The sequence below is a fragment of the Crocuta crocuta genome, unplaced genomic scaffold (assembly GCF_008692635.1).
Source record: "Crocuta crocuta isolate KB4526 unplaced genomic scaffold, BGI_CrCroc_1.0 scaffold705, whole genome shotgun sequence".
NCBI classification, from domain to species: Eukaryota; Metazoa; Chordata; class Mammalia; order Carnivora; family Hyaenidae; genus Crocuta; species Crocuta crocuta.
In genome coordinates, this window is record NW_027527827.1 from 1 (window position 1) to 26,883 (window position 26,883).

Here is a 26,883-nt window from a genome sequence, read left to right on the forward strand (position 1 = left end):
CTTTTGATCTTGGCTCAGGTCATGATCTCACAGTTCATGGGTTCATGCATCAACCCCTGAACTGACAGTGTGAAGCCTGCTTGGGATTCTCTCTCTCCCTCTCTCTCTCTGACCCTTCCTCTACTCTCTCTCAAAAATAAAGTATTACTGGGTCAACTGACAGAATTAAAAAATGAAAGGTGGATCTTCAACTTCCTAAAAACGAGTTAACTATACAGTGGTTACTTAAGAAAATACCCTGTTCACAAGAAACACACACTGAAGAGTTTAGGAGTAAAAAGGCATTCAACTTACTTTCAAAATGTGCAGGAAAAAATAATACACACAGATACACAGATAAAGAAAGAATATAAAAAGTATAAAACACATGGGCAAAATGTTGACAGTACAAGAATCTGGATTATAGGGTCTACAAAAAGTCTTTGTGCTATTTTTCACCCTTTGTGACTGACCTCAATGTTTTCTTCCCCGAACTTCTCCACAGCTTTCTCCTCAGAAAGGCCACAAGCGCCATACTCCAAAGGAGTAAACACAGTCGTTGGAACATTTTCATAGTCACACTGTTTCAAAATGAAGAAAAGAGTTACAAGAGGAGAAATTACAACTCAAAAAAGGGGGTATGGCACAAAGTTCAAAATTAGGAGGGGAAAACAGGCTAATAAATTTCTACCAGAAGTATGGGAAGTCACAAAACCAGACATCAAACCTACTATATGCTGAGAAACACGAAATCATGTGATCATTTCAGGGAAGGAGTGAGGTGTGGCAAGACCAGTCATGAAGAGATTCACGTGCCTTCTCCATCCATCTACCAACTGATGTTAACGGTAAGGACACCCTGCTTCTCCCAGCCAAAAACAATACATGTGTACCCAACGCTAATAGTCTCATATTGGTGACAGGAATTAATAGACTTCTTCTGGAAAGCCAATTAGGTAATGCCTATTAAGAGCTGTAAAAACACTCTCTCTACCTTTGTGCCAAGAACCCCTCTCCTAGCATTCTATAGTAGTAATTTACTGTCCAGAAAAAGCCACATGCATTAACAGAGCACTGCGGCAGCACTGAGTGGCGCAGTCTCCTGGGATGGGCAGGGCCCACATACACATGGGGAAGTGGTTCTGCGGTGTAGACTCTCAGTGTGCCACCCTGCAGCCATGGAAGCGTAATGAAGACTTTGGAAACAAAAAAAGTTAATGACACTATTTCCAAAGCATATTTTATGATGTTAAGCATGCAGACGACTAAAGGGTTCTGAAGTCAAACAAGTCTGTGACACGCTGGATTAAGCAAATAAGCAGGTTTCTCCACTACTGATTTCTCAGAGCCTTTAGTATACAGATGTAAACTGTGGAAAAGGTGTTATGTAAGTGCCAAATATGTTTGTAAATGCTATTGGGTAAAGAGCTACCAGTCACATCTGTACACAGAGGTGAGCCTAATAAGTAACATTCTGCATTTAAAATATCAGGAATTCAATTCTCAAGTCCCATTCTTTAAAACACTAGTGTAAAACCTTTAAAATACGTCTCCTTTGGGGCGCCTGGGTAGCTCAGTCAGTTAAGCGTCCGACTTCAGCTCAGGTCATGATCTCACGGTTCGTGGATTTGGGCTCTGTGCTGACAGCTTGCTCAGAGCCTGGGGCCTGTTTCAGATTCTGTGTCTCCCTCTCTCTCTGACTCTCCCCTGCTCATGCGGTCTCTCTCTCAGAAATAAACTTAAAAAAATTTTTTTTAAATAAATAAAATGTGTCTCCCTGTAGAAATAATAAATATAATCCTTTTTCTCTAAAAAGATCATAAACACTTGGAATTCTTAATCAAAAGTAGAGGCAGGGGCACCTGGGTGGCTCAGTCAGTTGAGCGTCTGATTTCGGCTCAGGTCTAAGTCTCACAGTTCAAGTAGGTGAGTTCGAACCCTGCACTGGGCTCTCTGCCGTCAGCAAGGAGCCTACTTTAGATCTTCTGTACCCTCCCACCCCTGCTGCCTTCTCAAAAAGAAATAAACTTAAAAAAAAAAAAAAGTAAACGTGGACATCCACATACAACCATAATGGTGCGCCAGGGACCAATTTCGTTCCTGCTGTCAACAACTAGACAACCAAGCAGCAGGCAACACTTCCAGACACAGGACGACAGGCAGTGCAGGACTGCGATCCGGACAGAAGGGAAACAAAAGAGGCGAGCCCCGTGATTTCCTTATTTACTGCCCAGAGCACTTCCTGAGGACTGGGTGCAAGAGGAGGCAGCCCAGAGCAAAGCCGCAGGGCAGAGCCCCCAAGCGCGGCACTGCGCAAAGAGAACTCTTGACACCTGCGGAGACTTGGGCAGAGAACGGTTCTGTAAATGTGTCGCAGGAGGGATTCAAGGGTGAGTAAAGAACCGCTGGAAAGTAGAAAGCAGTAGGCGCCCAGAGTCTACGGGACTGGAAATAGCTCCGTTTCCTCAAGCCAGAGTAGAAAGAATTCATAAAGTAAGAGGAATGGGGGAGAGTCCTCCAAAAGGCATCAGTTTAGTGGTAGAAGTAAATCAGCTCTAGATAAAAGGTGGTTATTGGCAGACCCTAAATTTTAAAAGCAAGTTACGAAAGGATGAAACTAATGCCATGTAACTTAACAGGCTGCCAAAGCAAAATCGACCACCATATAAAGGAATCCAATAAAACCTGGCACCCAACGATGTAAAATGTACAACGTACAATGTCCAAATCCTTCCAAGTTAACAAGACGTGCAAAGGAGTAAGAATAGGTGAGCCAATACCAAGAAACATCAATGAACAGAAAAAGACACTGAAAAAGAGATGATGGAATTAACAGAGGACATTAAATAAGCTATAAATAATCCAGAAAACAGAGAAAACATGAACCTGCTGAGAAAAGGAAAACATTTTAAATACATAAAACTAGTAGAGATGGAAAAATCCAGTTGAAGTGCAAATTACATAATACGGAATTAATAGCTTAAGATGTGGAAAAGATCAGCAAACTTGAACTTGATCAGGCTCTCTAGGAAAATAAAGCACAGAAAGGGGTCGGGGGGAAAGAACATGAAAGGAGCCTCAGAGGCCCATGGGATAATACTGAGTCAACATTCATTAACTGGAGGCTGAGGGGAAATAAAGAAAGGGGGAAGACAGAAAAAATAACTGAATGGCTGGAAATTTCCCAAAGTTGATGACAAGGGTAAAACAGATAAATCCAAGAATCTTGACAGATCATAAGCAGAATAAATATAAGGAAAAGCATACCAAGGAATGCAATAGTTTAGCAGTAATTGCTAATAATCACTAATAAAAAAAATCTTATGAAGAATAAAGATAAAAATGATGGCATACGTCTGTTTAGAATCTATGCAACCAGAGATAGTAGGCAAATTGTTAAGATATTTAAAGAAACACAGTAAGTCAAGAACTCAATATTCAGCAAAAAATATCTTCCCCTCAAATGGAGGTAAAATAAACTTAGAAAAACAAACAACAAAGAGGAGAAAAGGAATTTGCCAGAAGCAGACACACACAGGGTAACTGCACATTCTTCAGGCAGGAAAAGGTGTTTCAGATGGAAATCTGCATCCACATAAAAAGACCAGTTCCTCCCGTGCTCCAAAATGCAGTTTCCAATCCACTTCTATGGACTGTTGTGGCCTAGCCTGGAGAATGTAATCCTCACTTCCAACACTTTTATTTGGAAAGCACACTTGGCAGTTTTCACAACAATCAACTTAATGAACTTTTGAGGTTGAAGATACGTGTATTGTGGCTGCCCTAGAGTTTTCACAGAGAGTATTTTATATATGTTTTTCTTTTTTAAGTAGGCTCCACACCCAATGCAGGTCTTGAAATCATGACTCTGAGTTCAAGAGTTGCATGCTCTACCAGATGAGCCAGCCAGGTGCCCCTAAAATATCTTATATTTACTATAAAACGGAACTAATAAAGTAACACCTTAACAATAAAGATGCTAATGTTTACTCTTTGTAAATTTCAAGTGTTTGAGAGCAATTCTGAAAAGATCCAAGGAACAGCAACTGTTCACTTTGCTGAAGTGCCCATCACACCGTGTTGAAAGCTTGCATGTGTATCTGATCATCGGGCTTTGTTTGAAAAAAGGGCTTAGTGGAATGTCTCTCATCCACAGGCGGACTCAGCTTTAGCGTCTGTTATCCATCAGCTTTTGAACTGATAAAAACTTTTTTTCATTCCTTCATTTATGTTCCCTAAAAAATGGAATATTTAGTTTGTTTAGTGGCAAATATCTTCAAGTTTTGAAAATGATGTTAATCATTAAGTGTTAAAAAGGTTCATTTAAATTTTCCCAATGTATGTTCCACTTCATTTTATTTAGGAAAATTATACATTACAAAGGTGTTTGCAAATTGCTGGATTCTTTAAAAGTCTGGAGATTGGGGTGTCTGGGTGGCCCAGTCAGTTGAGCATCTGACTCTTGGTTTCGGCTCAGGTCACAGTCTCCTGGCTTCATGGGTTCGTCCCACGTCGGGCTCAGTGCTGGCAGCACAGGGCCTACTTGGGATTCTCCTTTTCTTCTCTCTCTGCCCCTTCCCCACTCGTGCTCTCTCTCTCTCTCTCAAAATAAATAAATAAACTTTAACAAAGGAGTCTGGAAACATCATTCCTATTCCATCCCCTATTCTTCCATAATCTAGACTTCCCAGGTCTTCTTTCTTAGGCAATAAATCATCATGAGTAAGAGAGCAGTACTGGAGACTTCATCCACGCCTTGGCTGCCTACCAGCCTTGTGACTTTGCACAGTTACCTAGTTTCCCTGGACTGTGTCATCAACCTCCACAGCTGCCCTGAGGCTGAATGAGATAGCACACACAAAGCACTTAGCACAGTACCAGGCATGCCACAAGTACTCAAACGTCACACTCGGTCTCCTTTCCTCTGAACATTCTTGCGAAGCAATGAGGAACAAAGGATAGCAATTTTGGAGGAAGGCACGAACAGCCACAATTCAATCTGGGCTCTCAAAATCCCATAATGGATTTAACTCAGCCAGGTGTTTATGTCAAGCTAAACTTTTCAACAGAGAACTGCTCCTTCGGAACGCAGGCAGGCAGGCATGGGTTCCCTCACCTCCGATATGTGCTGACGTTCTAACATGCTGGGCAAAATCAAAGGAATTATGCAGTTGCTTAAAAAATAATGTGTGATTTCCCCAAATACATTTAACCTAGAGATCTACTGGCGTTTCGACTTTATTTACTACACTGAAGAACAGACCAGGAAGATTTCAAACTAAGACCTGAGCAGCACCTGCTGATCTTCCTATTCGGTCAAGCATCTGTCTATTAGACTAAAAATAAGAGAAAACAAACAAACAAACAAACAAACAAAAAGAGTCCTTTAATTTCAACTTACATTAAATTCTGATGTTGATAAAAGCTTACAGCCCTTTAAGAAAACATCTGCTCTACCTAGCAGAGGACAGAACACAGCACCACGCCCACATATGGAAGGCCAGGTATGTCCAAAGTAGGTGCAATCATTCAGGAAAGGTTTTGAAGAGTTTTGTGCTGATTAACTTCAGATTTATTTAGGAGCAGATTTTTGTTAAGTGCTCCCTTTGGTTACTGTTGGTATATAAAAATATCTCCACTTCAGGGAAACACAAAGACACAAGATCAAGAGCTAATCACAGGCACCTCAAGCTATATTTCTAGATACTAGATATACAGATCTAGAGATAGATCTAGATATTTTCTCGGTATCCTAGCCAATAACTGCAACAATGAACCCAAGAGGACTCACTTGAAGAAGCAGTTAAATGTGCCCAAACAGCAATATGAACCAGCTGCTACATGCCCTGGATGATCAGGCAATCTGAGATTCAAAACTCTTTTTAGTCTCAATCCTGTTAATTTCAAAATATAAAGTCTTATTATGCAATTATGCAAACTAACCCAGGTGCATTCAAAATGCCTGTCACAAATTTGAGAAGCTGTATTCTCTGAGGTTTCTGTTTCTGGAACCTATGTAAATCAACCCATGATGATAATGTGCAAGGAAAACGGGTAGTGACTAAGCTCTTTACAATCTATGCTCCTGGAATCCTTTCAAAAAATTAATTAGGGAGGGAATGTTGATAAAGCGGAAGGCCACGCACGTATGAAGGCAAGGAATAAATAACATGGGAAATCTTGGATCTCTTCATCTCAATTTTGCTGTGAACCTGTAACTGCTCTAAAAAAATCAGCTTAAAAAATAGAGTATATTTATTCTTTTCTTGACACCTAGTCCCATGAAACATACCTAAGAGTTTCCTACAATGACTACATTTCCTACAATGACTTTTAAAAAATCAGTTTAAAACATTAACACATTAAGCATTCTAAGAGCAGAAGAACAGGGTAATAAAGCCTGAATATTGGTTTAAGCAGCTCTGCACATGATTACCACCTAGATCCCCAAATCCTTATATAGCCTATGTAGGTCATAAAAAGATTTAAAAAATTATACTTAAATTGGTAATAATGAAGTTAATGTAAACACAGCTATTTATAAGTATATGGAACGTAACAGTGCTGAAGATTAATCAAGCTTATTTTTTCCCTAGTGTGATTTCCAAGAATGACAATTTTCATAATAAAGTCACAAAGATACAGCAGTGTTACCAATGTCTTGTTTGGAAAACAGTTAATAAAAGCACATGTAGGATGCTATCAGCAAGAGAACTAAATTATTCAAGACCTTCCCCTCAACAGAGAACTGGTATCATTAAAAACAGTATCAACAGGTGTCAGCCACAGACTCACCTTGACATTGGAGCCAGCATAGAGCCTCTGAGCCAGCAGTCTCCCTGCCTGGATTGCTACTGGGGTGAGCTCGAGCTTTCCCTCCAGTATATCGCCAATGGCATAGATATAAGGCACGTTGGTCTGCTCTTCATCTGTGACAGGTATTTTTCCATTCCTGAAAATTCATTCAGTTAAAATCATCAATTACGACTATTAGGTTAAGTAGAACAAAAAAATTCCCCTTTCTCCCTAAGAGCCAAAATTGTGACTCTAGCTAAGGGCAACATTCTAATGTATTACTTAAAAATACATACGTACATAAACTAAAATAAAAATAAATAAATATTTTAAAAGCTTAGAGACAATTCTGGAATAAGAAAATGGTAAGAAACCCTGGGGGAAAACTAGAACAGAGTGGTTAAGAGTATGTGGATTCTAAACTGTAATGCCAGGTCTGTTAGTTGTCACCTCTGTGATGTTGGGAGGGCTATTTAATATCTCTGAGCTTTACTTTCCCACCTATTAATGGGGTCAATAATAATGAGAATACTGTAAGAAGAAAAGGGATCCCACCATCTACCCTAAGGGGCTGTGAGAATTAAATGAAAACAGGTACAAAATATTTAGCACAACAGGCCATGGCTTACAGTAAGTGCAGAGTAAGTGTCAGCTGTTAACATTACACAAAAGCTCAGCTTTGGACCCACTGGAAACTGGCGAGTGAGTTTATTATGCTGGTGGAACACCTGGTCTGCTAAATCTTACTGGTGACCTCCCCAACAACTGTGTCTGTCCACCCTAATAAAAAAATAAATAAGACAAAAATCCTCACACTAAGATTAGGAAGTCTCTGCTCCAGAATATATGTTATTCCTAGAAGAGACAAAAAAACAAAACAAAACAAAAAACTGTGTTTTTAGTTTCCATGGCGGTTCCCAGTCACAGCACATATTCCTACTGGGCTGTGAGAAAGGTGATGTTGGGAACATCCCGGGCGGCAAATAAGCGGATACCACGGAGTCTCGTTACCCCCTGTACTGCGCAGGCCAAAGGGTTTTAACTTTAACCCTTGAAAACAAGTCCTTCATACTTGTAGCTGTCCCTAGAAATGCAGTGACCACTTATCATCCTAAAACTTGGTAGCTCTAAACATGGCTCCAACCTGCGTATTTAGTAAAGCTCAAAGCACACACCTGCAATTAACTGTGGGGCTAGAATCCTTTGCTATACACTGTACATGAAAGAAACAAGCTGCAAGCTGCTCTATCTTCCATTCAGATTTTGAAAAGGAAAAAACAATATAAAACAGAAAATACCACTGAAAGAAGAGATCTGTAGTCTTAAAAAGGGAGATCTCCAACTATGATACAAACTAACTCTAAAAATCTGAAACTCCATTATTACTCAGTATTATTAACAACTGAAATAGTATTCAATAAGACAATTTTTTCTTACTTTTCATTTATCGTTACCCCCACAGTTTCTAAGCCAAGTTTTCTTGTGCAAGCATCTCTTCCTATTGCCAGCAATACCTGAAAAATTAATATATCAGTGAGTATGATATAAAAGACTTCACATAAGTTACTTAATCATTAAGCCAATCTGATTTCATTTTCCAGACCTCTAAAGAAGGTCTTCATTAAGAAAATAATGTAAGACTTTATGTGGCACCTGGGTGGCTCAGTCAGTTAAATGTCTGACTCTTGGTTTCAGCTCAGGTCATGATCTCACAGTTTGTGGATGTGAGCCCTGAAGTGGGCTCTGCACTTTCAGGGGACAGTGCGGAGCCTGCTTGGGATTCTCTCTCTCTCTCTCTCTCTCTCTCTGCCCCCCCACAAACTCTCTCTCTCAAAATAAATAAGTTTAAAAAAAATAATGCAAGAGTTTAAACAAATTAGAAAAAACAAAACAAAACAAAACAAAAAAAACCTCTTGAACAGAATATAGCATAAGTCCTCAACCACTGATTAAAAAAAGAGAGTTAGCAATTCCTTCATAAATCTAGCCAAGTTTATAGGGTGCCTGGGTGGCTTAGTTGGTTGGGCATCTGACTTCACCTCAGGTCATGATCTCATGTTTTGTGAGTTTGAGCCCTGCGTCTGGGTCTGTGTTGACAGCTCGGAGCCTGGAGCCTGCTTCGGATTCTGTGTCTCCCTTTCTCTCTGCCCGCCCCTCTCCCCCACCCATGCTCTCTCGCTCTCAAAAATAAACATAAAAGTAAATTTTTTTTTAAATCTAACCAAGTTTAGAGACAAAGACAACATAGCCTATGACTGAATTAAGGTTTTTTAAAATTTAAAAAAAATATTGCTTTTTGACAGAGAGAGAGTATTAGCAGGGTAGGGGCAGAGAGAGGAGGAAACACAGAATCCGAAGCAGGCTCCAGGCTCTGAGCTGTCAGCACAGAGCCTGACACGGGGCTCAGACCCACAGACCATGAGATCATGACCTGAGCCAAAGTTGGAAGTTCAACCAACTGAGCCACCCAGGCACTCCTTAAGTTGTTTTAAGTACTGAGCTATGAAGACAAAATTTTGAAGGTCAGAGAAGTTCTACTTCATTTTAAAAAGGATGTCTTTTTATACCTATTTGACAAATGACATTTTTAAGTTACTGAAGAAAATTTGAAGCCATCCTTATACCAAAACAAATTATAATATCACAAGCAATACAGATGTCCTAGAACGGAAACATAATCAGGTTTTGAAAATAGCAAATAGCCATTGCACGTACCCCACAAATATCCAAATATCCATAGGCACATTATTTGCTTTCTAATAACGGGCTAACCTGGGTCCGTGCCTTACCGTATTATACTCTCCTTCGATGGTTTCACCACTACTGGTGGACTGAGCTACCACCCTGAGTCGGCCTGGTGTCCCTGCTTCAATTTGTTCAACCTATAAAAGTAATAAAGTTTTACTCCACAATAGAGACATGTATCAACTCCCTTCTATCAGGTTAACCCAAAGTTAAAATACAAAATCTGGCATGAGAGGTCCTTTATGTCCCACCCCCTCACCTTAACATCATTAGGACAGTAAGAGAGTTTTCTATTTTATCCTCCTTTTTCTTGCTACTTAATGTTTGCTAGAGGGGCTTTCTTTCCAATAGTTCCCAAAGAGAATAAAATTCAAAGAGAAAAAATAAAGTAGGAGAGAAAAAGCCAGAGAAAGCACACTACAATCCCTAAAATCCAACTAATGACTTGCCGCTCTTTCCAGGCTCCTATCTTGTAACTCACCTGGAGCCCTTAATCCCCTGGAGAGCCCCTACTGCTCAAGTTCAGAGATTCTCTTCTGGCTACAGATGTTTAGCTTTGTCAACCAAGAACAGACACTGGAGTAGATCAAACATGATACCAGTAAACAGCTGGAAAGCCCTAAAACGCACAGTGAGCACGGAGGTACGTTTCTAGGGACGAGGGGTGGTTGTTAAGGACTGTAGGGAGGAACGAGCAAGACCTGCAACACGCACTTTGCCAGGTGAGACCAAACATACTAGCCTACTCCTTGTGGATATCAACCATAACCTTCAGACTGTACTACAACAAGTGAAAACCCTCATCACCTGGAGGCTTCTGCAAGTCTGTAGTTAACCTTGGTCTCTCCACGACAGCAAATCATGGGTTTCTGTAAAATATTTACTGGGAGAAACTCCTAAGGTCACCTGTAATTTCTATTCTACCTTTTAAATGCAACCATTCTGTATGGGAAAACGGTCAAGGGTCATTTTAGTTTCACCATTAATAAGTAGTAAAGAGGGGCACCCAGGTGGCTCAGTCAGTTAGGCATCCGACTTCGGCTCAGGTCATGATCTCACGGTTCGTGGGTTCAAGCCCGCATTGGGCTCTGTGCTGACAGCTCAGAGTCTGAGACCTGTTTCAGACTGTGTTTCCTTCTCTCTCTGTCCCTACCCCAACTCACGTTCTGTCTCAAAAATAAACATTAAAAAAAAAAAATAAGTAGTAAAGATTTCCTTCTCAAATTCCTGCCTTCTTACATAGTTAAGCCCATCAGAACATACTGAAAATGTCTTTCCAGTTTAAGCTGTAATCTAATCTTTGGAGAAGAGCTGCATTAGTCAGATTACCTGCATCAGTTCAGATTTACCTAAAAATGACAAGGGCCTCATCTCACCTCTAATTCTTTCCAGCCTCACTTACTTTTGTGTTCCAGTAAGGCTTTTTCTATGTCTAAAACAATTTCTGCATTTACAACAATTTTATTCCCCACAATCTCCGTGCACATCACACAATGCGCTCCGTCCCTCCTCCCTGCAGAAGGGCGCTTCTACCGGGTCACTGTATAACACAGCACGTGTTCACCACGACCCATGGGAATCAGAGACACTCTGGGTACCCAAGTAAAATGTTAATGTGCACAGACACAGGTTTATTTCACTAGGGGATAGTCTACAAGATTCTCAAAAGGGCTCACAACTCTCCAAATGTTAAGACATTATAAAGGAATGGCCAATTAATCTTCAACAAAGGAGGCAAGAATATGCGATGGGAAAAAGTCTCTTCAACAAATGATGCTGGGAAAACTGGACAGCTACGTGCAAAGAAAATGAAACTGAACCACTTTCTTATACCAAACACAAAAATAAACTCAAGATGGAATAAGGATATAAATGTGAGACCTGAAACCATAAAAATCCTAGAAGACAATATAGGCAATAATTTCTTTGACACTGGCCATAACAATATTTTTCTAGATATGTCTTGTAAGGCAAGGGAAGCAAAAATAAAAATAAACTATTGAGACTTTATCAAAATAAAAAGGTTTTGCACAGACAGCGAAGAAAACAATCAACAAAACTAAAAGACAACCTACAGATTGGGGGAAGATATTTGCAAATGACCTATCTAATACAAGGTTAGTATCCAAAATATATAATGAATTTATTTGAAAAAAAAAAAAAAGACTGTATACAACTCAATACCAAGAAAAAAAATCCAATTAAAAAATGGACAGAAGACATGAACAGACATTTCTCCAAAGAAGACATCCAGATGGTCAACAGACACATAGAAAGACACATGGTCAACATTACTCATCATCAGGGAAATGCAAATCAAAACCACAATCAGATAACATCTCACACCTGTCAGAATGGCTAAAATAAAAAAATACAAGAAACACCATGCATTGGCAAGGATGCAGGGAATCAGGAACCCTCATGCACTGTTGGCAGGAATAGAAACTGGTGCAGCCATTCTGGAAGACAATACGGTGGATCCTTAAAAAATAAAAAATAGAACTACTCAAACGCCTGGGTGGCTCAGTCAGCTAAGCTTTCAACTCTTTGATTTCAGCTCAGGTCATGGTCACAGGGTCGTGGGACCAAGCCTCCCCTTGGGCTCTGTGCTGAGCATGGAGCCTGCTTAAGATTCTCTCCCTCTCCATGCCCCTGTCCCGTTTGCTCTCTCTCACACTCTCTTTAAAAAAAAAAAAAAAAAAAAAAAAAAAAAAAAAAAAACTACCATATAATCCGGTAATTGCACTACCAGGCATTTACCTAAAGAATACAAAATCACTAATTCAAAAGGATATATGCACCCCTATGTTTATTGCAAAATTATTTACAATAGCCAAATTATGGAAGCAACCTAAGTGTCTATTGGTAGATGAATTGATAAAGATGTGGTTTATATAAAAAATGGATTATTACTCAGCCATAAAAAAGAATGAAATCTTGCTATTTGCAACAACAGGGATGCTAAGCGAAATAAGCCAGAGAAAGACCAATACCATGTGACTTAACTCACACACAGAATTCAAGAAACAAATGAACAAAAGAAAAAACACGGACGAACCAAGAAACAGACTCTTAACTAGAGAAAACAAACAGATGGACAGGTGGATGGGGCTGGGGGGCGNGGGTCATGGGATCAAGCCCCGAGCTGGGTTCCACACTGAGTGTGGAGCCTGCTTAAGATTCTCTTTCCGCCTCTGCCCCTCTCCCCTGCTTGCACACGTACTCTCTCTCTCTCAAAAAACAAAACAAAACAAAAACAAAAAGAGAGCACACTTCTCACGATGAGCAGTGAGTAATGCATGGAAGCGTCCACTCCCTGTACTGCTGTACAGGAACTACTCCCAGAACTACTATAACGCTGAAGGCTGCACTGCACGCTGGAATTACAAACAGATGTTAAGAGAAGAAAATGTTACTTTTCCATCAGCACAACTTGCAGGTACAGTTGTTGTTTTCTAAGCACAGCCCGAGGGCAAATGTACCCCATGTACCTCTACTCCCTAAAAGACAACTCCAGGAGTCAAGTGCTAGTAACTTGCAGGACGTGTGCCACTTCACCCTCACAACAACACTAGACTCACTCTGTGCCAGGTACTGTCCTAATAACTTTCTCCATGTCAGCAACTGCAGTCTTCACGAGAACTCTGAGACAGGCGCTATTACCACCCTAACTTTATGGAAGAAACTGAAGCTCAGAGAGATTAAGTGATTTCCCCAAAGTCATACAGCAAGAAAATGGTATGATAGTATTCAAAGCAGGTCATTCTGGTCCCAATGCTCAAACTCTATCAACATTAAGCAACTCTTAACATGGTCACACAAAAGGCCTAAGTTAACCCACTCAGCAAATGACAGCCAAAATTCCTGAACTTTAAAACAGTCTCACCGTTACCTGCACTAAAGGAAACTTATCTATTAGAGATATGAGGAGTGATTTTGTCACTTTTATATCAAAATATTTGTGATGATGTTAACTCCCAGGGTAACTCGGCATATTTTTCAACCTTTTCAAAAGAAGACTGAATAAGCAAAAAAAAAAAAAAGAGCCCATGTAACAAAATTAGATAATCGTTTTTGGAGAAGCCAGAATAATACAGTGTATCTGTTCACTACACAGTACACCAAGGACAAATATCTCATGGAAAAAAAATTTAAAAATGAGCCAAGTCTTGGGGCACCTGGGTGGCTTAGTCGGTTAAGCGTCCGGCTTTCGCTTAGGTCATGATCTCACGGTTCGTGGGTTCGAGCCCCGCATCGGGGCTCTGTGCTGACTGCCAGCTCAGAGCCTGGAGCCTATTTCAGAGTCTGTGTCTCCCTCTCTCTCTGACCCTCCCCTGCTCGCACTATCTCTCTCTCTCTCCTAGAAATAAATAAAAAAAAATATTTAAAAAAAAAAAAATTGAGCCAAGTCTTGAACTCTTATTTAAATCACTGGTGTGTACGAAGAAACAAAGATTAACAGACCAAAGATTATAAAGCAAAGGGATGCGTGAAGGGAGACATGAAACAAAAGAGAACCAGAAGAAAGTTGAGATGATAATGAAGAAATTACTAATGTGCAGATATTTAGGTGGCAGCAGGTACAAGTTCATGTACCAGGATCACTGCTGAGGAAGTACAGCACTCCTGATGGTTCATATGGTAGAAGGAATGCTCCCTCCACCCACCCCAACACCCTCTCTCTCCTGCCTTCTAAACAGGAGTATGAAACCAACAAAACTACCAGCAACTCCACTTACTTTTATTGGTACAAACTGTTTTATAAACTTGACACCATGTTCCTCCATATGTTCACCAATTTTGTTGGCCATATCCTGGTCAAATCCTCTCAGAAGGATGGATCGTACCATAACAGTGACATCTAAACCAATGCCAGCAAGAAAGCCAGCACATTCCAAGGCGACATAGGATGCTCCAACCACCAGGGTCTTACCCGGACAATAAGGTAAGGAGAAAAGATCATCACTGAAAAGNAATAAAAAAAAATTTAAAAAAAAAAAAAAAAAAAAAAGGTGAGGGCCGGGAAGAAAGAAATGGAAAATATTCCAATGTGAGTGATGACTGAATCAAAGTAAATATTTTTGCTTTCTCAAGAATACACTTTTAAAATTAAAAACATTCAATTGGCTACATACATAATCTATGAAGAGTGTCTACAAGGGCTTAGACCCCCTCCCTTTCTGGCCACTCGGTTGCTCTGGGAGCAGCTCAAGCTGCCCACAGCCGAACACAGCAAACCTCCTGACTCCTGACGTTAATCCCGACTCACGGTCAAATAAAATGATCTTGAACTGTTTGCAATAATGCTCCACTAATGTGTTTAACATCATGTATTCACAAACCCAGCCCCCCCACCTGTCATCCTCCCCTCACTCAGCTCTCTCCAAGGTGGAAGATCCATCTAGAACACCAATCAGCAAGAGATAACTGTTCTGTAATATGAAAACCAACTCTAAAGAGTAAAACCTGACCATATCTTTTAGTCAAGTGAAGAATATACAAGACGAGAGAGATCACAAAAGCATTTTTAGGAAATGAATTATTTTTTAACTATGAGAAGGGAACCCATTCAAGGCAGTGAACAGTCACCACTGAGCTGCCCCTGTATGAGGCACAAAGGAAAAAAGAATCACATACCCTCCCCAAAAAAGAGCCCGAGAAGAAACAGTTTATAACATGAGCAGAAACTCCTAGGCAGAAAGCACCCAAGAGGACATATTTATCAATAACTGGATGTTAACACATTTATAAGACATAATCACACATGTATAAACTTCAAATACAAGTTTCAACATAAGCACATATCTACATGTTAGCAGTAATGTTAACTGGGGGGTAAGAAAGACCAGTGTTTACAGTTTTGAATTTTCTAAATGTTCTCTTGCATAAAATAATTTTTTCCCTTCTCTTTTTCCCAGGCCTCTGTCCCTTTGGGCAAAAATACGGCCAAAGAAAAAACACAAAAACAAAAAAACTCAGAAGTTCTAGGAAATGGCCTACATGGGTTTGAAGAAAAAAAAAAAACTGAAAAAGCAGAACTCAACAGGGGATGGGTGTATCTTTTTCTCCCTCCAGCCTCTGCTCACCTGCTGATGCAGAACTCTTTGTCGCCAGGGATGCCCAAATACCGTGGCCTCTCGCCAGTAGCAATGAGAAATTTCTCTGCTGTATAAATTTTTTCTTTGCCTTTGTTATTTGTTGCCTACAAAGAAACCAAGTGTCAACTTTTAATAACCCACCACATTATCCAAATTGATCCTCACAACAATTTGGTAATACATGATGCTAGTAAGCAGCAGAGCCATGACTCAAATCCAGGTGACTGGGCCCCAAATCTGGTGTTATTACACTACCACAACCACATGGAAAACGCCCATAAGAAGATGTGCCTGCAAAATCACCAAACTGGACAGTCTAGGTCACAGTGGCTTTTACTTTTATCAAGACAATCACTTTCTCTATTCCTCCCTCATCCCCCCGAAAAGTTTAAAACACAAACATTAGCTACTCAGCCTATCACACAATTACCTTAATCGTATGAGGACCTACAAACTCTCCATATGCATTCTCATAGGTGACTTTTTTCTCCCGCAGAGCAACCCGGTAGCCCCAGTTCAGGGAGCCGATGTAATTCTGTACGGCTTCCGTCATTTTATCCCAGTCATGTTTAACTGCACAAGAAAATAAGACAAGATGTTTTTAGCTTTTCAGCTGCCTGGCAAAGATCACTTCTCAGCAACTGTTCACATGGAATACAAAGAGCAGACCTTTTCATCTAAAAAAGCAGGGTCCTTCATTTCCAACACATAAACATTCTTTTTGAGCTCAAATATTTTCTTTTTTAGAAAACTACCATATACTTAGATAATGCCAGGCTTCTTGAAAATTCCTAAAAGAACCATGCATAATAACTAAAATAACCAAAATAACCACGCATAATCCTTTTCATTTCTTTAGAAATGAATGGGAATTTTACTTTGTAAATGCTGACTGCTGGGGTAATGAGGTGTGATAAAGCCTGGAGGATTCTATACCTGTAACAATCCCCAAGGGATCCTGATGTAGAGTTACTAAACTGGTAACAGTGTCTAGACCGGAGGCTGGTAAACAAAGGCAAATTAAGGCTCCACAGCCAAATGCAGCCCATCACCTTTTTTATAAACCCTTTTACTGAAATACACCCATGATCATTTGTTTACATATTGTCTAGGGCTTCTTTCATGCTACAATGGCAGAGCTGAGTAGTCATGACAGATCAACAGAGCCCATGAAACCTAAAATATTATCTGGCCCTTTATAAAACAAGTTTGCTGACCCTTGATATAGACAGAGAATTTTAAGAGTCTGTCTCACTGCCCCCCAAATCCCTACACCTCACCAAAGAATAGGAAGATTTTTAAATTCTTTTATAAAATGAATTGAGTCAGGCACAAAAATATTGAATTTCAATGCATAAAAATCAACCATTCATTCATAAATACCTTATGAATGATGAGGAAAAAAACAGGATGCATATAAAATTTACTCTGGTGGTAAGATGAAGACAGATTCTAGGAAAGCTGTGGTTTAGAAGGAAGGAAAAGAGAACCAACATATACTGAAAGACTGTCATGGAAACGAGGAGTCTGAAGGTTAAAGAGCCCCACCACATAGGAAGTGGTGAACCAAGTCGAGAGACACAATGGCCAGCCTCTGGAGCTGGGAATGACAGCACAAAAACTGGTTTTTTGTGCCAGGAATGGAATAGAATAGTAACTCTGCAATGATCTTGCTTTCTTTGTAATGACAATGCTATCCTACAACTTCTCAAATACTTAATGTTTTAAAAGCTGATTTCAATTCTTGAGCACAGGGAAACTCAAATGGAGAAATCTAAAATACATAAAGCAAACAGTTTACATGACTGAGCTCTAGGTTCTTTTGTTTTTGTTTTAAAGACCTGAGACTTTCTCTGTACGTTCTCAGTTCAGAGCTTCGGAAAAGGGCAGATTGCGCCGAGCCCTGGATGTGTCACTCCCCCGTCACGGGCAGATTCAGCTGCGCTGCCAGGCCCCGTCCCTTCCCTCCTTCGCCGTGCCACCGTGCCGGGGGCTATCTGCAGCGTCACACAGCCTTCCCAGACAACCAGGGCACTGTTCTTGGGTCAAGGACATGAGATTAGATAGGTTTCTATTCAAAAATTCTAAAATAAGCCTTCACATTTCATCTGTGGCAACAGGGATCAGCAGCCTCTAGGGGTTTCTCATCTGAAAAATACACCTCCAAGTTTCTTTCTTGCTCTAAGATCTAATGACATAAAGTAACGTTGGTTTAAATCCACTGTATTCCTCCCCACGACCATTTTCAAAGGAGGGAGGTAACTGACTGCTGCCCCAGTGGTAGACCGGCAGGCACAGAAGGCCTCTCCCACCAAGCCCAGCTCTGGTGCTTTCTGCTAGGCCATAGCTAGCTTCAGAGGTCCCAAGGCTTCATGAGAAAAACTGAAGATAACAGAATAAACAAACCACTAGGTTTCCGTTTACAAAGAGTAAAGGGAGTTAAATACAGGACATCGTTCATACCGGACACTTCAAGACTGCTGCTAACAAATACAAGAGGAAGAAGGCACTAAAAAGAGAAGAGTATGTATTTCTATTGTTAAAGCCTAGAAAGGGGGGAAGAAATACAAAAGTAAAACTGCTAACATAGTTGAATAAATAATTTCCTTAAAGAGACAAAACAAACTTTGATTTGGTCCAAATTTTTTTTAAATTTTTTTTTTGGTTTTATTCATTTTTGAGACAGACAGAGATACAGCAGGAGTGGGGGAGGGGCAGAGAGAGAAAGAGACACAGAATCGGAAACAGGCTCCAGGCTCTGAGCTGTCAGCACAGAACCCAATGCAGGGCTCGAACCCACGAACCGTGAGATCATGACCTGAGTCGAAGCCGGACGCCCAACCAACTGAGCCACACGGCACTCCTGGTCCAAGTTTCAAAACTCCATAAAATTCAGGGAGCATTTACTGGTTTTTGTATAGATCGAGACTATGCTACTAGTGGCTCTTTCTTACCTCAGTGGCTACACATTTATTATGTAACTTAGAGATAAACTCAACATAAATAAGCATAGCCAGTCTTTCTTGTTACATGATAGCTACAGAGATATTCTTTTGCTGGAAACATCTGCCAATTCACCAAGTCCTATTTCACCATTCACCTGGTTACTGAATTTATTAGAATTACACTTGCTTGGTCCTGTTAACAAAAATTCACATTCAGCAGAAGCCTGTACTTAACTCTTACCTTTTTAAGACTCTAAAGACCTACCCACTATATACACTTCCCACATTTTAAAATTAAGAATTCTGTTCCAGTGACTTCACTTTCCTTAAGAGTTGACAGTTTAAAGCTTACATCAATTAGTACAACATACCAATTTGGGTACTAGACCCCTATATGACTGAATAATAGTTGTCTGAGTTATATAGCCCCCCGGCGCTGTTTTTACCTAGATTTAAGGGACAGGCTGCATTCACTCTGTAGATGACAGCATATGCAAATTATAAAGCTGCGTAAATCAAAATTTGCTTGGAACGACCTTACTTGTTCCAGCAAATTCTAGACTTTTTCAGATTATAATATTCAGATTAATTTCAGATTAATGTTCTCTTTAAGAGGAAACTAACTTGGTTCAAATATACAACTTCCTTTAGTATCTATAAATATTTTCCCACAAACCATTAACCAAAGAACCAAGCGCTTGCCAGAGTCTACCCTGATTTACTGAAACTCTGAATGGAGGAGTTAAAAGCAGCAAGTCCAGAGGAAAGGACCGAAACTAATGTTTGCTGAGTGACAGTTATTTGGTCACACTACTGTATCTAATCCTCACCACAGGCAGTAGATGGCAAAGTCACAAGTTGTGCCCACATCTACCTATGACAACAACCTATGTTTAATGTGTCAGGAAGGCTAGGGTGAAGGAAAGACTACTTGTCACCACTTCGATCACATTAACCATCCTACCTCTGAGCTCCCAGGGCACTTGGTCTGTAGTATCAGCGCATCAGTGAAGAACAGAATCTGCATGCTTACAGAATCTGTACTATTCATCAGTATTTCCCCAGCACAGACTCACCTCTATTATCAGCAGAATTTCTAAAATGTCTACTAAAAGTCTAATAAATTAACTGAAGGGACATGAAAAGCAGGCTTCCGCCCCCTTGCCTGTCAAGCAACACACGTTTACGGGGAACCTGGTGCTAAACCATTCCTAAACGACCTGTTTCTGGGTCCTGGTTTGATACGCAGCTGGGCAGCTCCCTCACTGCGATCTGGTGAAAGTCAGCGCTCAACACAAGGGTTTGTGGAAATAAAAAAAAGTAAAATAAAAATAAATTAAAAAAGAAAAACAGAAGTAGGCTTCGAGGAATGGAAAAAGTGCATTAATGGCAGACACAGTGTGGAGACATTCAGACATGAGAGTAAATAATAACTTGGGAGAGGGAGTAGAGGTGGGAATAGAGGTGGGCTAGGGCTAGATCATGTTCATATTCCATAGGTCAAGAGTCAGCTCAACTACCCTTTCTGTTGGCAAGAGACAAGAACGTGAGTGATGGCTGCTCTGTACCAGCCTCAGGCCCCAAGGTCATGAACAGAGAGTAGCCTCGTAAGGATCTGGGGAAAGAGATATGGCCCCAACATAAGAAAGCTTTTAAAGTAACTGATTTTCTAAGATTTTAGACTTGAAAAAGAAGTGCTGTTGATTTTAAACAGGAAGGAAATGCATCAAACAAAGGAAGCGTGATTAATCTGAGTAGGAGCAAAATTATTCAAAGCATGCATTTATGCTTATTTAAAATATTGAGTGAACTGTTAATTAAAACTCAGAAAAAGCTATAAAATAATTTACCCTAGCAAATGTCCCATACCCTGTAGATCTCAAAACTAGTATCAGACAAGGTTAGAGTTTCCCTCTTCAAGGACATGGTGACCTATGTCATTTAACTATGAAGCTGTGCCAACCTCATTTTATTCTTCTACCAGGCAATACAACTTACTTTCTCAAGGCAACAAATTCCTCAACTTTTTAGGGTTGCCAGTGTACTCTGCATGTTTTATCCAAAGACTAACCCTCCCTTTCTCAACAAATAAAGAGTCTCCTCGCTCCAAAACTATCAGCTCATACACGGATTTCTCTGGAGAGAGAAAAACGAAAAAGATTCAAAGGAAAGCAAATAAATTTGCACTCCCTTATGAAACTCTACATAACTGTAAGAATTTACTTGAGGGGCACCTGGCTGGCTCAGTTGATAGAGCAAACGACCCTTGATCTCAGGGTCGTAAGTTCAAGCTCCATGCTGGGCATAGGAGATTACTTTAATATATAGGAAAAATAAAAAATAATTTATCTGAAAAAATTCTGGTTTTCTGTTACAGAAAGACACTCCCAGTGCAGTATCCATTTGGGGCAACTATGTGACACAAGGTAATTGCGGTAATTTTATACATAAAAACTGTAAGCAATAAACACGTCCAGGTTATTCTCTAGCCTTATAAAACTGGATGTTGCATCTAAGACCACAGCTCACACCCCTCAAAACCACGTGCAGCTTCTCCCGCCATACCCGTCTCCTCGATCTTCCAACCATAGTTTCGAGAGTCTTGCACGGCTTGTCCTAACAAAGCTGCCTGGTGCATCAGTTTTTTAGGTATGCAGCCCACGTTCACACATGTTCCTCCGAGACCTGCAACAACAGTGAGAAATCAGTTCACACCCTGCTTCACGATTCCTGACAGAAAAAGGTCCAGAATCATCATACCACACTACGAAAGATCATCATTTATTTGCCTAACGTAGCCCAATACTGTTTATGCAAGTTCATTCCTAAGCCTCATGGCATTTCTAAGCTCAGAGAGCCTTAGGTGTCAAACACAGTGACATCACCCTGAAACAAAAGGAAAAATGAGATTTCCACAATTTCCAAACACTTCAAAAATTCAAAATTAACTGACTGCTAATAAAGATGCCAGCAATTGAAATTTTACTTTGCATGCAATCTTATACTTGCCACCAAATCTTTGAACATAACTAAGTGGGAAGGGGACGGTTAAGCTGGCCACAGGTGGACTGCGGTGGGTCTGGAATCACATATGACTCTGGTGTACGTGAGCATTTTTCTTAAGATGGTGGTCTATAGCTTTCATGGAGTCTCACAAAAGGATTCATGACCAAAATAAAACAAAAGGTTTAGCATCTCTAAGATTAAACAGCATGGCGCTAGACTGTCTCCATTAGAACGAAATACAGGCAGGCAGGGAGGCAGACAAAACGGCCAGAGACTGCAAGATGGCAGTAGCCGTCACAGCTCAGGACACAGAAGCCTTCTGAGGAGAATGCCTCCAGACTGCCACTATGGAATGCAACTTCCCCAAGCCAGAGGGGCTATGCCCAGTGTGAGAATAGAGCCTGGGGCACCTGCGTGGCTCAAGTTAAGCATCTTACTTCCACTCAGGTCAGGATCTCAAGGTTCAAGGCCTGCATCGGGCTCTGTGCTGACAATGGGAAGCCTGCTTGGGATCGTCTCTTTCTCTGTCTCTATCCCTCCCCCACTTGCTCTCTCTTTTTCTCTCTCTCAAAATAAATGAACTTAAAGAATAAATGGGGCACCTGAGTGGCTCAGTTGGTTAAGAGTCCGACCTCAGCTCAGGTCATGATCTCACAGTTCATGGGTTTGAGCCCTGAGTCAGGCTCTGAGCTGATAGCCTGGAGCCTGCTTCAAATTGTTTCTCCCTCTCTCTCTGCCCCTCCGCAACTTGCACTCTCTTTCTGTCTCTCAAAAATGAATAAACGTTAAAAAACAAAAAAAAAGAAAAAAAGAATAGTGTCTGACACAACACTGACACCTAATAAATATTTGCTGAAGGGATGAATTAGAAACTGAGACACTCTTATCCAAGAGTTTCTGCTTCTTACCTCCTAATTAGAGCAGCTAAGTCATCTTGGTAAGATCTATGTATCCCATCAATCCGCTTCTCAAAGGCTTCCTACTGTGCTTCGATTAGGTCCAATTCCTCATCTTGGCCTATTAGGACCCGTACAGCCTGACCCCTGCCTTTCTCTCCAATCTTACCCCCAGCTCCTATCAGCCATGCTACCATCATGAAGGACTCCTCCCTGTCTCAAGGCCTTTGTATGTTCTATCCTGTGAGAGAAATGTCCCCTGGAAGGTTCTTCCTCAGCTTCTGGCATAACTTGTTCATTCTTATTCTTTCAGCCTTATCTAAAGGCCACCTCTTCAGAGGCCTTCCTTGATAATCTTCTCAAAGTTAAACTCGTTCCTCTACCCAGTTCCTCTCTATCCTACCATATAATTTCTTTAGTACCACTTATGATTTGTAAAGTTCTTGCTTATCTTTTGTCTCCTCACTAGTATATATATTAATATATATTAAGCTCCTAAGTTTACAAAGTTACTCAAATCTTCAGCTTTAAATCCTCGGAACAGCTGTGAATAAGCTTCTGCATTACCTTGACTCTGCCCAAAAACTCTCAATTTTTAACATTTAACTGGCATCCACTTTAACTTATCACAAGTGAAAGAGGTATATGTGTTTTTGTTTTTTAATTTAACTTTTAAATTTTTAATTGTGTTTTAGGAGCCATTTAAACACGTGTCAGGGAGAAACTTTCTCCTACAAATTCACTTCCAAAATACTTTAAAGCTTACCCCATCTAGTTCCATGGGGGGTTGGAGTGACAAAATCCAGGACCAATATCTTCTTGTTGTATTTGGCTGCCTCCTAGAAAATGAAAGTATTAAAATGAACTGGAAACTATTAAAATGAACTGGAAAGACTAGAAATGAGCTGTTAAAAATCCAAGCTATTCTTATTAAGTGATAGTGCCCACAGCATAACCAGTTATTACTGCCTGGAATTGCACATACTGTACCAAGATGATTAATGAGCCTCCAAGATAAAAATTAAGCACTACTGAGAGAGTCATAAGGGTAGTTTGAGAGACCATACAGAGTACAGCCGTAAAATCATCATCCGGACACACTAGAATCCTCTTACCTAACTCCACACAAACTGTAGCATATTAAGCAATAATGTGAAGAGTCTGTGGTCTTTTCTAAGCAGGCAGGTGAATAGCCAGTAAAAAAGATTTATGACAGTCTACAACCCTTGATTCCATCTGCATCCTCTAAGCGTTTTTTAAAGTATTTTAAGTTTTATCTAATTCGGTATCTAGGCAGAATATTGGAAAAGTTTTTCTTCTACAATTGTCAGATTTCCTAAAATTTCATGTGAAGAGCCAGTAAGAAAGTTGATGGTATCTAGACACTTTCCAAATCGATTTTAGGGAAGTGATGACAACAGTCAGAAATTCATTTTGCAGAGTATCCTTTATCTTTCTCACAGAGTAAGTTTTGTGTACTGCCAACTAGAACCTCCAAAGGTTATCTGAAAGGATCGAGTCCGTGTGTCCTTTAAAACCAAGAGAACTAGGGGTGCCTGGGTGGCTCAGTTTGGTAAGCGTCTAATTGCAGTTCATGGGTTCAAGCCCCATGGTGGGCTCTGTGCTGACAGCTCAGGCTGGGAGCCTGCTTTGGATTCTGCGTGTCCCTCTCTCTCTGCTCCTCTTCCACTCATGCTCTATTGCTCGCTCTCTCTCTCAAAAATGAACATTAAAAAATATTTTTTAATTAAAAAAAAAAATAAAAGCTCCAGAACTAGGGTAAAATACATCCAGTATTATTCCCAAATCATTTACAGCAAAGTATGGCTGGAGGCCAGATACTGGCCTGCTCCTGACCTGGGCAGCTTCATTGAAATCTACCCTTACTGACCCACAGGCTATACCTTNTAAAAATTTTTTTAATTAAAAAAATTTTTTTTAATGTTTATTTCTTTTTGAGAGAGCAGAGACAGAGACAGAAACAGAGTCAGAGAGGGAATGGGGGAGGCACAGAGAGAAAGGGAGACACAGAATCGAAAGAAGGGAGACACAGAATCGAAAGGAGGCTCTAGGCTCTGAGCTGTCAGCACACAGCCCAATGAGGGACTCGAACTCACAAACTGTGAGGTCATGAGCTGACCTGAAGTCAGACTTTTAACCGGCTGAGCCACCCAGGCGCCCCACCATCTCATCTTTTAAAAAGTACTGGTTGGGGGGCGCCTGAGTGGCTCAGTCAGTTGAGCATCTAACTCTTGATTTCAGCTCAGGTCATGATCTTCTCAGCTTATGGGATGGAGCCCCACATCAGGCTCTGCGCCGACAGTCTAGAACCTGCTTGGGATTCCCTTTCTCTCTCTCTCTCTCTCTCTCTCTCTCTCTCTGCAGCCCCCCNTCGAAAGGAGGCTCTAGGCTCTGAGCTGTCAGCACACAGCCCAATGAGGGACTCGAACTCACAAACTGTGAGGTCATGAGCTGACCTGAAGTCAGACTTTTAACCGGCTGAGCCACCCAGGCGCCCCACCATCTCATCTTTTAAAAAGTACTGGTTGGGGGGCGCCTGAGTGGCTCAGTCAGTTGAGCATCTAACTCTTGATTTCAGCTCAGGTCATGATCTTCTCAGCTTATGGGATGGAGCCCCACATCAGGCTCTGCGCCGACAGTCTAGAACCTGCTTGGGATTCCCTTTCTCTCTCTCTCTCTCTCTCTCTCTCTCTCTCTGCAGCCCCCCACCCACCTACACACATACATGCACACGTTCTCTCTCACTCTCTCAAAATGAATAAATTAAAAAAAATAAAAGTACCTTTTGGGGAAGGATAACAGGCCCAAGGGCCCTTGGCCCCTCACACATGGAAAATGTATCTCAATTTAGGGCCAGGAGTCTCATTTCTTAACTGCCCTTATTTATACATCCTCTATCCCATTACCCCCAGACCAGAGTTAGCAGGTATTCTCTTACTTCATTTCTTATATAAAGGAGGCAAACATTTTCAAGTTTTTTAAGTGTATTTATTTTTGTGAGAGAGACAGAGACAGAGACAGAGTGTGAGTGGGGAAGGAGCAGAGAGAGAGGGAGATAGAATCTGAAGCAGGCTCCAGGCTCTGCTGACAACATAGAGCTTGATGTGGGGCTTGATCTCACAGACCTCAAGATGAGACGCTTAACTGACTGAGCCACCCAGGCACCCCAGGAGGCAAGCATTTTTAATGATTAAGTTTAAGAAATCCAATTGCTCTCCATTTTCCTACTGGGGAGGAAGGCTTGCGAACAGGGAAACTATCGAAGTAAAAAAACCTCATAACATTTATAAAGAATAAGAAATATACTTATTTAATTTCAGGTCATTTCTATACCATACCTTTATTATCTTTGAAAAATCAGCCAAACTCAAAATGAATAGAAAGTGTGTCCCAAAATATTGGGCACAGTACTGTCATGTATAAGTGCTTTCATAAAGAAGATACAGTTCAACCTGGAAAAATGATTTCTAAAACAGTCCCTTTATAAACACCTCCTGCCCGAGTTAACGTGCAGAACATCACAGAAGCAACGTGAGCTTCTGAACATCCAAGCTAATTCCAGTGAGAGCCGCAGAAGTCTACCAGGAATGTGACGTCTACCCACCACCCAGACACCACCCTACGAGCCTTGCCTTAGCTGCTGCCAGTCCCCCGGAGCCGCCTCCGATGATGATGAGGTCATAGTCATAGGACTCAGGAAGATCCTCCGAGCCATTCATTTTTAGTAGCTTTTGAAGTCTGCCCTCCTGATAAGCCTAAAGAAAAGGAAGAGGAAATAATTTAACTTAAAAGCAGCAATGTCCGAAAAGTTTTGTGAGAAAACCTTTCTCTGAAAAAAAGCAAAGGAAAACTTCTGTTTAACTTATGTTACAGCACACAAGAAGAAAATGTTCATCCCTCTTTTCAAGTGGTGATCGATGATTTGCGTATCGTTAGAGCTGTCCTAATTCCTTTTCGCATCACAGAGCTAAGCGTGAAGTGCTCATATAGTACATCTACATGTTAGATCCTGACATTCCAACAAAATCAACTTAGTCCTAAATTAAGTAGATCATCAGTCCTTTCCTAGAATTATTATACTAGCTTTTAAATTTGGTTTTTAGGGGCACCTGGATGGCTCAGTCAGTTAACCAGTCAACTTCAGCTCGGGTCATGATCTCGCGGTCTATGAGTTCGAGCCCCATGTCAGGCTCTGTGCTGACAGGTGAAGCCTGCTTCAGATTCTGTGTTTCCCTCTCTCTGTGCCGCGCCCCCGCTCAAGCTCTGTCTCTGTCTGAAAAATAAACATTAAGGGGCGCCTGAGTGGCTTAGTCAGTTGAGCATCTGACTTTCGCTTGGGTCATGATCTCGCGGTTCGTGGGGTCGGGCCCCACGTCGGGCTCTGTGCTGACTGCCAGC

At 40.9% G+C, this 26,883-nt stretch overlaps 1 protein-coding gene across 1 annotated transcript; it reads right to left on the reverse strand.

The window, feature by feature from the left end:
* Positions 1-452: 452 nt before the first annotated feature.
* TXNRD1 (thioredoxin reductase 1) lies at positions 453-26,236 on the reverse strand (the record flags this gene model as incomplete). Its single annotated transcript, XM_077778562.1, has 10 exons — positions 26,118-26,236; positions 23,231-23,303; positions 21,128-21,247; positions 16,048-16,190; positions 15,606-15,721; positions 14,259-14,484; positions 9,564-9,656; positions 8,212-8,288; positions 6,775-6,931; positions 453-560 (listed from the first exon to the last, which is right to left on the reverse strand). Coding segments are annotated over exons 1-10 (1,200 nt in total), but the record flags the coding sequence as incomplete, so codon positions are not given.
* Between the last annotated feature and the right edge of the window lie 647 nt (positions 26,237-26,883).